The sequence below is a fragment of the Phyllostomus discolor genome, chromosome 1 (assembly GCF_004126475.2).
Source record: "Phyllostomus discolor isolate MPI-MPIP mPhyDis1 chromosome 1, mPhyDis1.pri.v3, whole genome shotgun sequence".
Lineage (NCBI taxonomy): Eukaryota > Metazoa > Chordata > Mammalia > Chiroptera > Phyllostomidae > Phyllostomus > Phyllostomus discolor.
In genome coordinates, this window is record NC_040903.2 from 98,784,923 (window position 1) to 98,799,470 (window position 14,548).

Sequence of the window (14,548 nt, forward strand, 5' to 3'; positions counted from 1 at the left end):
GTTTTTTAAAAATTGCTTTATAATATACTGTTCTTTATTTTCTCCAAATTTTTAATTTGTATACCAATTCAAAACTAGATCTTAATTGTAGTATTTTGCTTAATGTGTAAGGTTAGACTTACTATATCTATTCTAAAAGTTGGTGCCTTTTTCCTTCCCAGAATTTTATTAAGTTAGTTAAAGTTAAACATAAGTTTAATTATTGATGTTAATATATTAATTACAGGTATACAGCAAATTCTTTTCAATGAATTTAAAGTTATTTATTGAGTATCTACTGTGAAATTAAATATAAAGAAAAATGAAACAGGCTCTTTGATCTGATGACCTCAAAATACACTGGTGGAGGCAGACAGACACACTGGGAAATAACGGTGCATCGTAGAGGGCTCAATAGTAGAGATATATTTAAAATTTCATGGGATCACAGGAGTGGGAAGGAGGATACTTGTTGAGAGGAGGGGTTTCTATGAAATTTGACAGTTGAGGTGGGTGTTAATTGTAACACCAGCTTGAACTTGCTAAGTGAACAGAGGGCTGTCTGAGCAGGATGAAGGCTCCTGGCTAGAGGGGGCTCAGTGAGCCGAGTGGGAAAGGCTGGTACATTTGGAGGAAAAAAATAAGTGTTTAAAAATATGATACCATCAATTGTTTGGGAAGAAAGTATCCTTTTTGACCCTGGTTATAAGGTCTTACCCTTAACAAAATGCATTTATTAGTTGCCAAATGTACTAAGTTGAGTATGTTTCTTTTCCTTTTGTTTTTCACCCTTTGGTTGAGATGTCAGTGAACAGAGAAACAGTGTAAAAGGCTAAATGGGAAAATAAGGGTCAAGGTTAATGGATAAATCCACTAGATAAATCAAGTCCTAAAGAAAGTTTTTAAAATGTATTTATTATTATTACATGTATAGCCTGTCATTTTGTAATGTAACTAATTTACTTATTCTTACAATGATGAAACCTAATGAAAGTGTAGTAAAGTACAAAGTACATTCTATTGTGCAGTTTATGTTCATTAAAGTAGATTAAGGTTTATATATAAATAATTAAGTATTATAAAAATTAAGTATATTATTTATATATAGATAATTAAGTATTGTAAAAATAAATGGTTGGCAAAATTATGAGTCTGTAAAGAGATAAAAAATTACTTTTGTCTTTGTGATTTTGTAACAAGAAAAGATTAATTATCAAGCAAAATTTTCTATTCATGTTCTTGGGGAAAAATGGCAACCTGGAGCACATTAACTGCATAATGAAATGTATTTTTATGTGCTACTTTTAATGGATAAACAAATGTTTTAAAAATGTGAGATTGCTAGTACAGCTTTTCACTGGCATTTTAATTGAACTTTGCATTGGGAACAACCATTACTCCTTATGAGGCAGCGGCAATATCCCAGAGGTGGTAAAAGGCCAATATTCAGCAACACCTGCTGAGTGCTCCTGGTTTTAGGCTCTAGGGCAACTTCCTTTCCTCCCCCATTGCCTAGGACCAGGAGTAAGCCTCTTCAACCTTACAGACCCCCATAGCTTCAGTGACCTAGTATATTTGAAACCCAGTTGCTTTGTCCACACTGTTTAATCATTGTCCTTGCCTAACTGGTGACATGAAATCTGTACAATAATCATATGGCTAGCATGTAAGACCTAGAAGTGGACATGGTAAAATTCCATGGGTTCCCCAGACTGGGAATTATTTGGATAGGATGTGTATAAACACAAAGCATAGTAAATAAAGGTGTCTCTATTTGCTTAGCGTATAGTCTGCAAAAAAAAAAAAAAAACAAAAAAAAACAAAAAACAAAGCAAAAAAAAAAAACCCCAAATCACAAATCCCTGAAACATGGGGGAAAAAGCAGACAAAAAAATGAGTTTGTGGGGCAAAAATAAAAGAAGGCAAACACTGTATAGGTAGCAATAATAGATACAAGCCCTAGGTTTTACAAGCAAAATGTTACAAGGTTTAGATGAAGGGAGGGTGTTTTATTTCTTTATTGACTTTGACATTATTAAAAGAGCAGATTCTCTTGTTCCTTGCCTCTCTTTCATAGAGCTCTTTATTTAACCCAAACGGCCTTTTTAATTTGTGCTTTTTTCAAAAAAATATTTATTTGTTTATTTTTAGAGAGAGGGGAAGGGAAGGGGAAAAAGAAGGAGAGAAGCATCAAAGTGTGGTTGCCTCTTGAGTGCCCCCTACTGGGAATCTGGCCTGCAACCCAGGCATGTGCCCTGACTGGGAATCAAACTGATTACCCTTTGGTTCACAGGCCAGCACTCAACCCATTGAGTCACACCAGCCAGGGCCATTTCTATACTTTCTTTGGTTGGTAATTGCATGGAGGGAACATGAAAAGATTAATTCAGCAATTATATCAAAGACTGCTTGGAGAATTTTTGATATAAGATGAAACCTCTGCTTCTGCATCCAATCCTAAACTACTGATACTGTTTTCTAAATTTTTCACTTATGTTAAAAAAAATACTGAAGAACCATATTTTAATTTGTTTTGTGAAAAGAAGTTTTAAGTATGTTCAACAAACCTCTTCAAAATCAATCACATTATTAAGAGCCCTTCTGTTTCACCTACCTGAACTTCTAAGGAAGGATCAAAGGTCCCTCATAATCATCCCTCACTGCACTGTTTATTTCTGATAGTGGTGCGTATGAGCATGGAGGTGCCATGTGACTTGGAAAGTGTGGTGAAAAGGAACCTTTTCAGTGAGATAAAAGAATTGGCACTGAAATTGAAATAAAGAAATAAATTTCAGGCTGAGTCTGCTACAAGTGTAACTGCACCTGTAAACATAGCTTTCTGCAAACTCTCCTTAATAAAAGGCAAACCAAACTCACATTGCTCATGGCAATAAATTTGTGATCATTAAATGTGAAGTATCTTCTAGTGATCAAACCAAAATATCTTAACAAAGATTTAATATTTGTGTCCACGCTCACTTAGAAATCTCTATAGCTTTTATTTCTTCTGACCCTTCAGCTATCTTTGGTATTGTAAGTAGAGGTCTTTAGAACTTGACAGCTAGTGGAAGTAGAATTATTTTAAGTTGCTGTCATTCCATCATCTCTTAATCTCTTATTGCTCTTGATTTATCCCAGTGGCTGAGAAGACCAAAGAGCAAGTGACAAATGTTGGAGAGGCGGTGGTTACAGGGGTGACAGCAGTTGCACAGAAGACAGTGGAGGGAGCAGGGAACATTGCAGCCGCTACTGGCTTTGGGAAAAAGGACCAGTTGGGCAAGGTATGGCTGTGTTCATTTTTCATTACACTTGTAGTTTGTGAGATCACAGAGTGTTTTCTTGCAAGGCTTTAGACAGGAATAGGATGCCTACTTGGGAGGGATGCTCGACCCTCCCCAGCAAAAAGTACTACTTTTATATGAGTATTGTTTTTTGATGTAACAACCCAGATAAATACCATGAAGATTGTACAATAATCATGATTGTTTCATTTTCTGGAAGAAAGTTCATGAAATGAATGCTGTTATAAATGCAACAGTGACATTTCAGAAAGAATGGGTGCTTTCATGTGGGTTATGAATCTTGGAATTTCTCTCTATCAGAATATAACAAATCACTTTGTGCCTAGTTTCTAAATTTTCAAAATGAACATCTTTTACTTGATTTCTTTGTAATGACATCCTATTACATGATGCATTTAAATATCATGTAACAGTTTATTGCCAAATACATTTCTGGGAATTGAGGGACTTAAAATGCATAACAATCTGAAATCATGGTTTTGGGGTGATTTGAAAATTCTCAGAAGAATTTTGACTTTACATTCCTGATCCAACTATGACTCTAGTACAGTTATATAAAATGTATCATGACTTTCTTTTTAACCAGGAAAGTAATAGAAAACAAGGTGTCAAATGTAGGATAAAATTTTATAAATTTAATGACCACAGCAGCAGAACAATTTTTGCTCATTCCTTGCCACAGTGGCCTCCATGCTATTCCTTGAACAAGTCAAGCATGCCCTTGCCCTGGCTTCTCCCTCCGTAGGAAAAGCTCTTCCCCAAGATCGTGTACTTGGCTAACTCCCTCAGTCCTCACACCTTTGTTCGCGACGCCTTCTCAGTGAGGCCTGCCTGCACCTGTTTACAGTGGGCACCTTTCTCCTCACCTTTATTTTTTTCTTTTTTGCTAAAGCATTATCACCTTTAAAATAGTAAATAAGTTATTTTTATGTATGTTGTTTATTTTATTTCTGCTTTAGTACCATGAAGGTAGAATATATTTTGTTTACCGATATTTCACAAGGGTCCAGAAACATGTCTGACATGTAGTAGACAATTGATGCATATTTATTAAATTAAGGAGAAAAGGAAGAAAGGAGATGAATAAATAAGCAAAGCGACTTTCACTTTTGTGTATTGAATAATTATAGAGCTAGCAACTGTGGCTATTTGGGCATCCAAAAGCTTTAACTGACAACGGTTTGGAATAGATATCATGAAAATGGTAAGGTAGTAGCCTTGTTTGCTGGTGAACTGCTGAGTTGTCTCCACTCCATGTAATCCTGTGCAGCAGGCCTACCTTGATGGGTCATGGGAACATTGACAATGTAAAGACAGGACTAACAACCTGAACATATTTAGATTTTGTTGCATGGAGTTACATTATCTGGGGCAATTGATGCTAATTATGGAAACTGTGGACTGGGCTCCTAGTGAAGTTCTTCAGCTAACACTTACATGTATGGCTGATAATGGTAGTACTCCTTTGTGCGGAATATGCTTTTCAAATACTCTTATTACTTGTGCTGGTAATTATACTAATTCCCTTTTCCTATGTGAAATCAAAATTATGGCTTTATTACCTTTCAAAAGCTAGAGGAGAGTTTAGATATCAGTATAGAGATAATTAACCTGTTTTTTGTCTCAGACCCTTTGGCCAATCTAATAGAAGCTATGTACCATCTTTCTCCCAAAAATGCACACTCCCATACACACACCAAAGGCTGAGTGAGATCTCGGAAGGCTGTTGACAGACAGAGCCTGTGACTGAGACCAATGCCCTGATTATAGTTGAAAATGTGAAATCTACTGGGGGCAGCAAGCAGTCCAAGTTCACACAGACAGCCGGAACAGAATGGACACCTGTAGTGTTTTCCCATCCATTAGGTTTCTGCCCCAAGCACTTCCTCATAAACTAGCTTCCTTTGGGTTCTCATAAACTGATGTATGACAGGCAGATTTAACTGGAGAAATTCTTTGCTTTAGAATATTAAGGAACCAGGGAAACATGTATCACACCCCACACCCCCCATTTAAAGCATGCAATATAAAGTGCAAACAGGGCATGAAAGTTTTCATTTCTTACAAAGTTGGGCTTGTGTTCTACCCTTCTAGAAGACTGCTACTTATTTTAACATTTTAAGGCAGAAATCTAAATAGTGTGACAAAATTTATCATTTGGAGATATTTCCTCTTTGGGGTACTTTTAGGTTCTTACAAATTTCTAACATAAAAATGAAGCCATAAAACCTAGAAATCACAACATAGTTGTAGGGAAAAACAAAACAAAACGTTGCACTGGAGGTAAAATGGCAGACTTGCATCTCCACTCTGCCACTACCTGACTGGGTGACCTTTTGCAGATCTCCTAAGATTCTTTCTCATCTAATGAGGAAACTACACTAGAAAACTGGTTAAAGCCCAGTTTAGCAATAAAGTTCTGAATTTCTGTAACTTAAGGAAAATACCAATAAACTTCATTCATTGTAGTCACATCTATAAGATGCCAAAAAAAAAATCTAGGGAGTTTAAATAAAGTGGTTGAATTCATCCATTAGAAAATTTGAAATAATTTAATTTTATAATTCAAATTCTGATCAAAGTGATTCTGGTGAATGGAAATAAGCAATTTATTGTTGCTTCAACCATTTGTTACTGACACCATTGAGGAATTTACGCTTTAAGAAAAAATGCTTATTCACTGTGTGCCAGAAACTGTGAGATGTTGAGGTTAAAATAATGAGAAAACCTTACTCTGTTTATCTCTTCATTTAGCATATATTCTAGTGATAAAGATCAATACTAATCATCACATAATCAGTGTGTAATTTTTAACTGTGATAACTGCTATGGAGTATAATGCTGAGAATAGCTAAAAGGTATAACACAGCTCTTACAGGACAGGGGTAGGAGAGTGCATCACACAGGCTTCCCTGAGGAAGTGTACTGGAGCTGAGATCTGAAAGGGAAAAAAATGACTGGCAATTAATAAACAAGCAAGAGTTGAAGAAAAACATTCCAGGCAAAGCAAAAACATGAGGGAATGTTCTGTGTTGTGAGAGGACTGTAGCAAATCACAAAGGGCTGTGTTAGGAGCCCGAGGAAATTAGGAGGAAGAGACTGGAGAAGTGTCAGGGGCCACATCATGGCTGGCTACAATAAGAATGTTGGTCATTATTTTAAAAATAAAGGACCCTGTTAAAGCTTTTAAAGCAAGTTTTATGTCAAATTGTAAGTTTACATGTTGAAAACATGTCTCTGCCTCAATGGAAGGAACAGGTTAAAGGATGCTCACAGTGGTAACCAGGGACATTTAGTGGGTTGTGATGGAAAGAGAAGATGACTGTATATATCAATCAAATACAGTGTTGGCGGGGGAAAGGAAAGAAATGGGTTAATTCAAAGACTATGGAGAAGGTAATATCAACAAGATTTGGTGATGTATTTCATGAGGTGTGGGGGAAGATGGATGTGACAAGTAGGGCTACTAAATGTTAACTTGTAGAGTGGATGCATGGTGGTGCTGTTCTCCTGGTGGTCCGAGCCTCTCTTAAAGACCAGGAACACTTCAAGAGGAATGGCTGTGTTAATGTTCAGCCTTTGTGCCTTTTAAGGATATTTGGCCCATAACTCTGATTGAGGAGACAAAGCTTTCTTCCTTCCTTCTGCTCACTCTGTCCTTTCTTTTCTGTCTTTCTTCCATTTTTTTTTCTTTTTGGGTTTGTTTGTATTTAAACCAAGAGCTCTAGTCAGCTCATGTTTTATTTGTCTCTCTCTTTTTGTTTTTTTGTTTTGTTAAATTTATCTCTTTGTGACATGCTATATTTGGTATATGTGTCTTTTTGATGCTAACAGGGAGGAATGACCACAGATACCTAAGTATTTTTGTGAATTTCATCATGCAAATGAAGCCACCCTTAAAAATAATTTCTAATTATAAACTATTAGATTAAAGGACAAATAAGATGCTTTGAATTTTACAAATTTATTTTATCAAATATTATTAGCTTCTCTATTTAATATATCAAAATAATACATCTGACCTATATTTTTTTCTGTAAGCACAGAAGTGGTTATCAGCCATATAATTTTTTTCTGAAGCTCATCATTTCATTGGCAGAGTAGAAACAGGCTACAAATGCATCAGCAGGGATATTCAAGTTTTAAGTTCAAATAAATAGTGATGTTATATGGAGAAAATTTGTTTCCCACTGAGAACAAGTGATCTACTAGTTCCAGTAATATTATATACAGAAAGTAACTTGACGAGAGGTGTTCTCTAGTGCCACCATGTTTAAAACACACAGCTCATGACTAGGACATTTGTTCCATCTCAACTCCTCAAGAGTGTTTTGCATGTGGCTCTGCTCAGATCCTTTCTGGACAAATGAGTGCTTCTCTCAGGCCTTCTGGAATGCCTTACAAGGCTCAGACCCTCAGGATGCCTAAAGTTTATATTTTTGTTATTTTCTAGATTTACAGAGAGTGAAAGTCTTGCATAAACTATAAATCTGCTACCCAGTAAATGGTATAGCAGTCAGCTTCATTAACACATTCCATGGAGACACTGACCAATCTACATAGAGATTAATAGCTTTCATGAAAGAAAAAAATTGGAAATATTTATAGCCTCAGATTTTTTATGTACTCAGGTTCATGTATTTTCTCTGTATTTTCTTTAAAATTAGAAGGAAGTTCCCAAACAGTGCCAGTGTGGAAACATTAGATCAGATTATAAAAAACGTTTACAACCTCCAGCACAGACCAATGTTGATTTCAAATGGATAGACACCTGCATACTCTATAATGCTGCCATAATCCACAAGAGGATAGCTAACCAAGTGTCTTCTCGATGAATAAAACAAAGCAGGATAGAAAAATGTCAGGTTTGACATTATGATCTATAACATTTAAGTGTCTTTCTGCTTAATTCCTTTGACTTACTAGAGCTCTCATGTTTAGCTTGATGCAAATTTATTTTTAAACACTTGAGTGTTATGAACCATCTGATTAAATGATTAATTGGATGATGGATGTTGCCATCAGCTAAGTCATTTTATGTTGACTTCACAAATAAGCCAAAGGTCACAGGCAACCTTCCAGATTTCTTTGAAGAAGGGTACACAGATCATAGGTGTAATCTTAGCATCATTCATCAGCAGGTCATTGGAGATGTCAAGATTGTAAAATATTTTATTTTATAGTGCATAAACACAGACAACAGTGTGGTGATTACGAGGGGGAGGGAGATGGGTGGAGGTGAAAGAGGGTATGAGAGGATAAGTGATAATGGAAAAATACTGTAAAAATTAAAACATAAATGTTTAAAGATAATCAATATATTGTATCAAACAATTAATGTTTTGATTCTTGCCTTTGTACTTGATCTCAGAAAATAACCAACATGACTGTTAGTTATATTTACACCTAAACTAAAAGACTTATGGAACAAGGATTGTCTCTGATTTGTATTCCAGGTGGGAGCTATATATACGGTTAATAGCATTGTAATCTTTAATTAAAAAATAGTGTGGTAATTAGAGAAAAGACAAATTGAAATAACATTTTTCTATATATATGTATAAAATCAGTAGTATTTTGACATGTGGTATGTAAAAATCAGTATTTTATGCTCATGTGAGAGTCTACTAATGTTAGATACACTGTCTCCACTTAGAAATACATCCATTATGATGGGCTTTTTTGTGTCTAATAACATATATTTCACTGGGCCGGGGACGGATGAATCATGATGCCTAATGACCCTTAATCTTGTAAAGTTGTAAATAGAAAAGTACATGTTAATTATATATAAAGAAGTAAGGAACATAGGCTTATAGTTATGTTTTTATTGAAATTCAGTAGCATTCAGTCATTGAATGGGCACTTTACATGTGCCAGACACTCAGCTGGGTACGGTGGGGAACACAAGAGTAACATGTGGATGGCTCCTGCCTTCAAAACTGTGCAGGCCAGGGGTGACGACTGGCCTGCTCCCGCTTGGTACAAAGGCACATCCCTCATCTTTGACAACATTTATTTATCTGTTTCCCCTATGATAGGGGAAAAACAGTTTTTGTTAGAAATGAGAAAGACCTATTTTTCAATGTACATTATACTTTAAATTTTGTTTTGTCAGTGTACTATGAAATCACCTCATATATATAGAGATTAGAGCCATAATATCTTAGCTGTTGACACATAATACACTTACACTGAGTTCTAGAAGCAATGGTTAATAATCTATAAGCACTACAACCATGCAATATATACATGATTGCAAATTCAATTTCAGCCTTCTAAGAACTGATGGTGGTGATAGTATTATTTGTTAAAAAAATGTATTATAGCAAGAATATGATAAAAATACTGCAAGGCTCACTAACAACAGCTTTAAATCATATTTGTGCTGTTGGTTTATTATTTTTTATATGCCCAAGATGGATTAAAATTCTGCTGAATGCAGTGTGAGAGCAATGATTATACCTTTTGAACCCATCTTCATCGTGCATGTGCTAACACCTATTAGTGATGTCTTTTCACATATGAACATGACATATTTTATAGTGTTTTATTAATCTTAGGCTATTACAGGTAGGATAATTTCACACTCAGGTGGTTTTTTTTTTTAACTTCTGCCACCATCTGAGCCATATTTTCTCCTGGTAATTCAATGGAGAACCTAGAAAAATAACATTACTATGTTTAGGTGACAGATAAACAGATCTTAAGATGTGCTTATGTATTATCACATACAGTAGTCTTACCCCAGCTTCAGTGATAACCAACTTGTTTGTCCCTAAAAAGAAAGAACTTGATGTTTTCAACTTCAAAAATTAGATTATAGTTTTTTTTAATAATCAGGAAGACAATCGTTGATGTGTTTGCTTTGTCAAGAGAAAAATAAAAAAAGGGGTTCTGTGGGTCTCAGATATTCAAAATATACAAAAAATCTAGGATAGAATATGTTTTCTTGAATTCAAGAACCACATGTAAGGTAAATGAGGTACCAGTTGTGTTTTGAATGCAAATACATAATCATGGGGACCAGGGTTGGACGATCCATCTCAGCAATCCAATTGTTCTTCTGTGAGGGGAAAATGACTAGTTTGTCAACTCAAACATACAATAATTTTTATCAGGAGCTTTATTAATCTTTAGCAAACATTTGAATATTTAAGTTACAATTTATATACCTGTCTATCAGGTGATTTTGGAGTCACCCACAGATATTTATAAACACCCCAAATTTGTATTTAATTCTTACTAAGGCTATATTGTACATTAATGCAAAGAACACTGAATCATAAATTATGTTTGTTGAATAATTAATTACTTAACAACTAAGTGAATAAATGAAAAACAAAAAGAAGAAATAGGTATTCTATCTTTCTAGTCAGAGGTGGACACCACCTCACCTTTCTCTTGTGTTCTTCATAGTAACACACTATCATGAATGTATTTGGAATTCAATTTATAAAGATAAATTCTGTTGCAACTTTATGGATTATAAAGAAAAATGTGAACTTTTAATTTAAGGACTTCAAATAGATCTTAACTGTCTATGCTTACAAAGGAATTGTGTAAGTCTCACAATCCATTATGGCAGATCAGCTCCAATCCACACACTCACACAAATATTTTATCCTATTTGATCATTGGGAATCCTCAAAAAATAGAAATTCTTTCAATATATGCTAATGCCACACAGGTTTAATCCTTGTCATATAACTTCATCTGATGCTTTAGTTCTTGTTCAGTGGATAGTATATTATTAGTGTCTCTAGGAGAATTGAGGATATGCCCTTCCTACTATGTCACGGAGTTTTAGGATTAATATAATTGCCATGCAAAGCATTGAATGTTATTTAAAATGCTTTATTTTAATTTTTAATACTCATGTACAGTAGCTCCTCTAAAAATAATCTCCACCAAATAGTAATAACTGCTTCTAATAACAATCCTTCTTCCACGGTATTCTTTCTGCAAAAGGGAATTAACATTTTTGAGTTTGAAGTAAAGACAGTTCATAAGTGTTCTAACTAAAGCTGCTCTGTATCTGTTTCCATCCACCACGACAGCCAGCTGGCCTTTGTCTTCCTATGAGGTTTCTGGTTTATCTGCAGCATTTGATTCAGCCACATATAGGGAGAGCATGGCTTTGTGTGGAGGGCATGAGTTTCAAGTCAGGGACCGTGGAGTTGGTCTGGCCTGTCTCCTTTGCTGGATGATGTCCTCTCGCCTCTCTGAGCACAGATTTTTTCATCTGTGAAATAAAAGTGTTGGATTAAATGAGTTCAAAATGTTTTGAGTCTATTCAATGGCTTGGATTTTAGGTTAATTTGTTCAATTACACATTGCCAGACCTCTGGCAACTCATTTAACCTTTCTAAACCAAAGCCACTCATCTGTAACTGGCCAGCCACTGCACAGAATCAGAGTGTAAATTAAATGAAACAATGCAGCAAAAGATAAACAATCAGTTGTAACACACTATACGGTTAAAATATTTTGCCAATGGTCTTTGTGTGGGGGGGGGGAATGCAGACAGCTATAGCTGAACAACAATAAAGTAATTAAAAACAACACTAAATAAAAAAATATATCTTGCCAAGAAGAGATGCCTTTCCTTTAAGATGTGTTAAATAAATGATTGTAGAAAGTGTTTTCCATATTTATTGACAGTTTGATGATATTTAGTAAATAAATGGTATAATGCAAAGAAGGAAAAACTGTTCTTTAATCATTTCACTTTATTTAACTAAATAAAATGAAGTCACACTACTGTTTGTCCTTAGATTTTCCCAAAGTAATGTGGTTCCATTGAATACTACACCCATGTTGTAATTAGAAAGGAATGATTTGGGAAAACACTGGAATAAGCAAAGTTAAAAGTTTCTCTTTTAAACTGAAAAGAAAATCTCAGAACCCTGATGGGTTAGGGTTATAGGTGCTGTCTTTCCTAATGCCTTTTAGATGCCAAACCCAGGGGGAAGGGTTCTGGGTATTCACTGAAACCCAGGCTTGAGGTTCCTTGGTTGACTGAAACTGTCCCTACCCACTCTTTTCCTCCTTTTCTAAATGATAACCAGTTTTTAGGTCCTAGATTAGAGAGATTTAGGAAGATTATCAGCATGCAGTATCCCATATCTGAACCCTATTCTTTCACAGCCATTTTCTGTAAGATCCCTTGCAATAAGGAAAAAACAAAACAAAACCACACACACATACACACAAAAACATGACCCTCTTCATTCATACGAGGCTTTTGTGCTAAATCCTGATAAAGCTCCCTTCTGACTCAGAAAGAGGTAGGTCTAAGCAGTTTGCATTTGTGAAAATGGGCTAAGGCATCTTCTTGGCTTTTTTATTTTAAACCCAAAGACAGGGAAGTTCTTAATTTGAAGGGAGCCAGAGGGTTTTCCTGAAACTAATTTTTCATGCCAGAACTTTCTTAAATGGTAAGGGTTTCAGAGAATGAAACCCTTTCAATCACACTCAGGTGGGTTTATCTGAATTTGACCCCTTTATGATCTTTAAGACCCTGTTTTTAATTCTATTTTAGTTATTTGAAGTGTAACATACTTGTTATATAAATATTCTGTCAAATTTAAGATATATTTATTGCCAGACCTTAACAGGAATTCAAAGTTTCTTCTCCCTAAGTTCATTTGAAAATGGAGTGGTATGTCTACACAGGGTAAAGGAGGAGGGAATCTCTATGTTCTTGATGTGGTCTTGTTTTCATTACACATAGCTATGAAGATCCTGGGGTCACTCTCTGATATGGTACATTATATGACCTAAATATGCTTGGTTGATGCCCCCTACCCTCCGGGGTCTAGTATAACCACACTCTCCTGCCACTCACTGCCTTTATTCCCCATGTTTCCCTTGGTCAGTATCTGCTTACTCTTTGTTCCAAGTCCTGATATTGGCCCATGAGAAACCTGGGAGTCCCTGTCACACCAGCCTCAACTCTGAGGAATCAGAGTGTGTGGGGGAGTGAGCTTAAATTCCCCAATGTGGTATGTTAGCCCGTGTGCCTATATGGTCGTTTGCTCACATTCTGTGGGCATTGGGATGGATGAACAGGTCCTGCTCCTCAAGCGGCATCCCACCAGGAAATGAGACGCGCCTCTGCCCTGCTCAGAGACGTCTTCAAACCTGAGTCACTGCTGGCTCCCACAAAGGCAAGCTCCACTAATGCTTTCCTTTAAATCTCTTTCCCCAAAGACCTCTTCTCCTCTTTTCTTTTTATTATTTACAGGTGGAAAAATAATGGAAGTGTATGGCAGTTGGACTTTAAGAATTTAGTTTGTTGTCTCAACTGTGAGCTTACTTCCCAGCAATCCTTGTATCTTCTACTTAAACACAGGATAGGGAAGGGACTAGGTATTACCCAGGGTCACAGTGCCCTGAGATGGTGTTTCATATTTTCAGAATTTTTTTGTTGGAGATGACCATCAATCACCAATAACGGTTGGACAGTAAATTGGTACAAATTATTCTTGCAGACATAGTGAAAATCCGTATTGAAGTTATGCATATCCTTCACCAAACAATTTCACTTCTTAGTTTAAATGATCACAAATGTAAATATAAGGATGTTCATCTCAGCATTGATAATAACAAAAAATTGAAAAAAAATGCTAGAAGTTTGACAACAGAGACTCAGTTAAATGTGCTGTGGTTGATCTGTAGTGGTGAGCAGCTATTAAAATGTTTGTATAGAAGAAGAATTAATGGAGTGGAAGGATGTTCTTGCTGCATCAAGTGAAAAGAACAGATCACAAAACAATAGGAACAGCTTTTATAGTATAACCTATTTTCATTTTAAAAACACCTATACATGATATATGTATGTAGAAAAACCTAAAGTAAGTTCACCAGGCTCTAGGGTTTTTCTCAAGTAAACTCTATTTGCATTTCCGACCCCATAATCCTTTGCTCTGGGGAACTGTCTCATTCACTGCAGATGTGTCCCAGCTGCAGGCTGTACTTGTTAAATGCCAGTGGTGCTCCCCTGGGATTGTAACAATCACAGAAAGCCTTCCCACATTGTCCTTGAAGAAATGCCTATTTCTGGGTCATGGATTACATTTTGTGGTCTTCCTTTGCTTACTTATGTATTTTTAAATTATCTTTAGTAAGTGTGTATTTATAACAAAAAGTCTCATAAGCAGTACTTATAACATTTCACAGTATTCAACATTTATGTGACTAAGCATTCTGATGCTTTACCCATAATTAGAACGTGAAGATCCTAATGTTCGTCTTTGGCATCC

The 14,548-nt window shown here is 35.7% G+C and overlaps 1 protein-coding gene across 6 annotated transcripts in view; it reads left to right on the forward strand.

The window, feature by feature from the left end:
- Positions 1-14,548, forward strand: part of SNCA (synuclein alpha) — a 119,820-nt gene that overhangs the window by 16,714 nt on the left and 88,558 nt on the right. For all 6 annotated transcript variants that reach the window (XM_036026473.1, XM_036026461.1, XM_028506427.2 and 3 more), the window contains exon 4: positions 3,118-3,260. In XM_036026473.1, the coding sequence (XP_035882366.1) occupies positions 3,118-3,260 (143 nt within the window). The remainder of the gene's footprint in view (positions 1-3,117; positions 3,261-14,548) is intronic.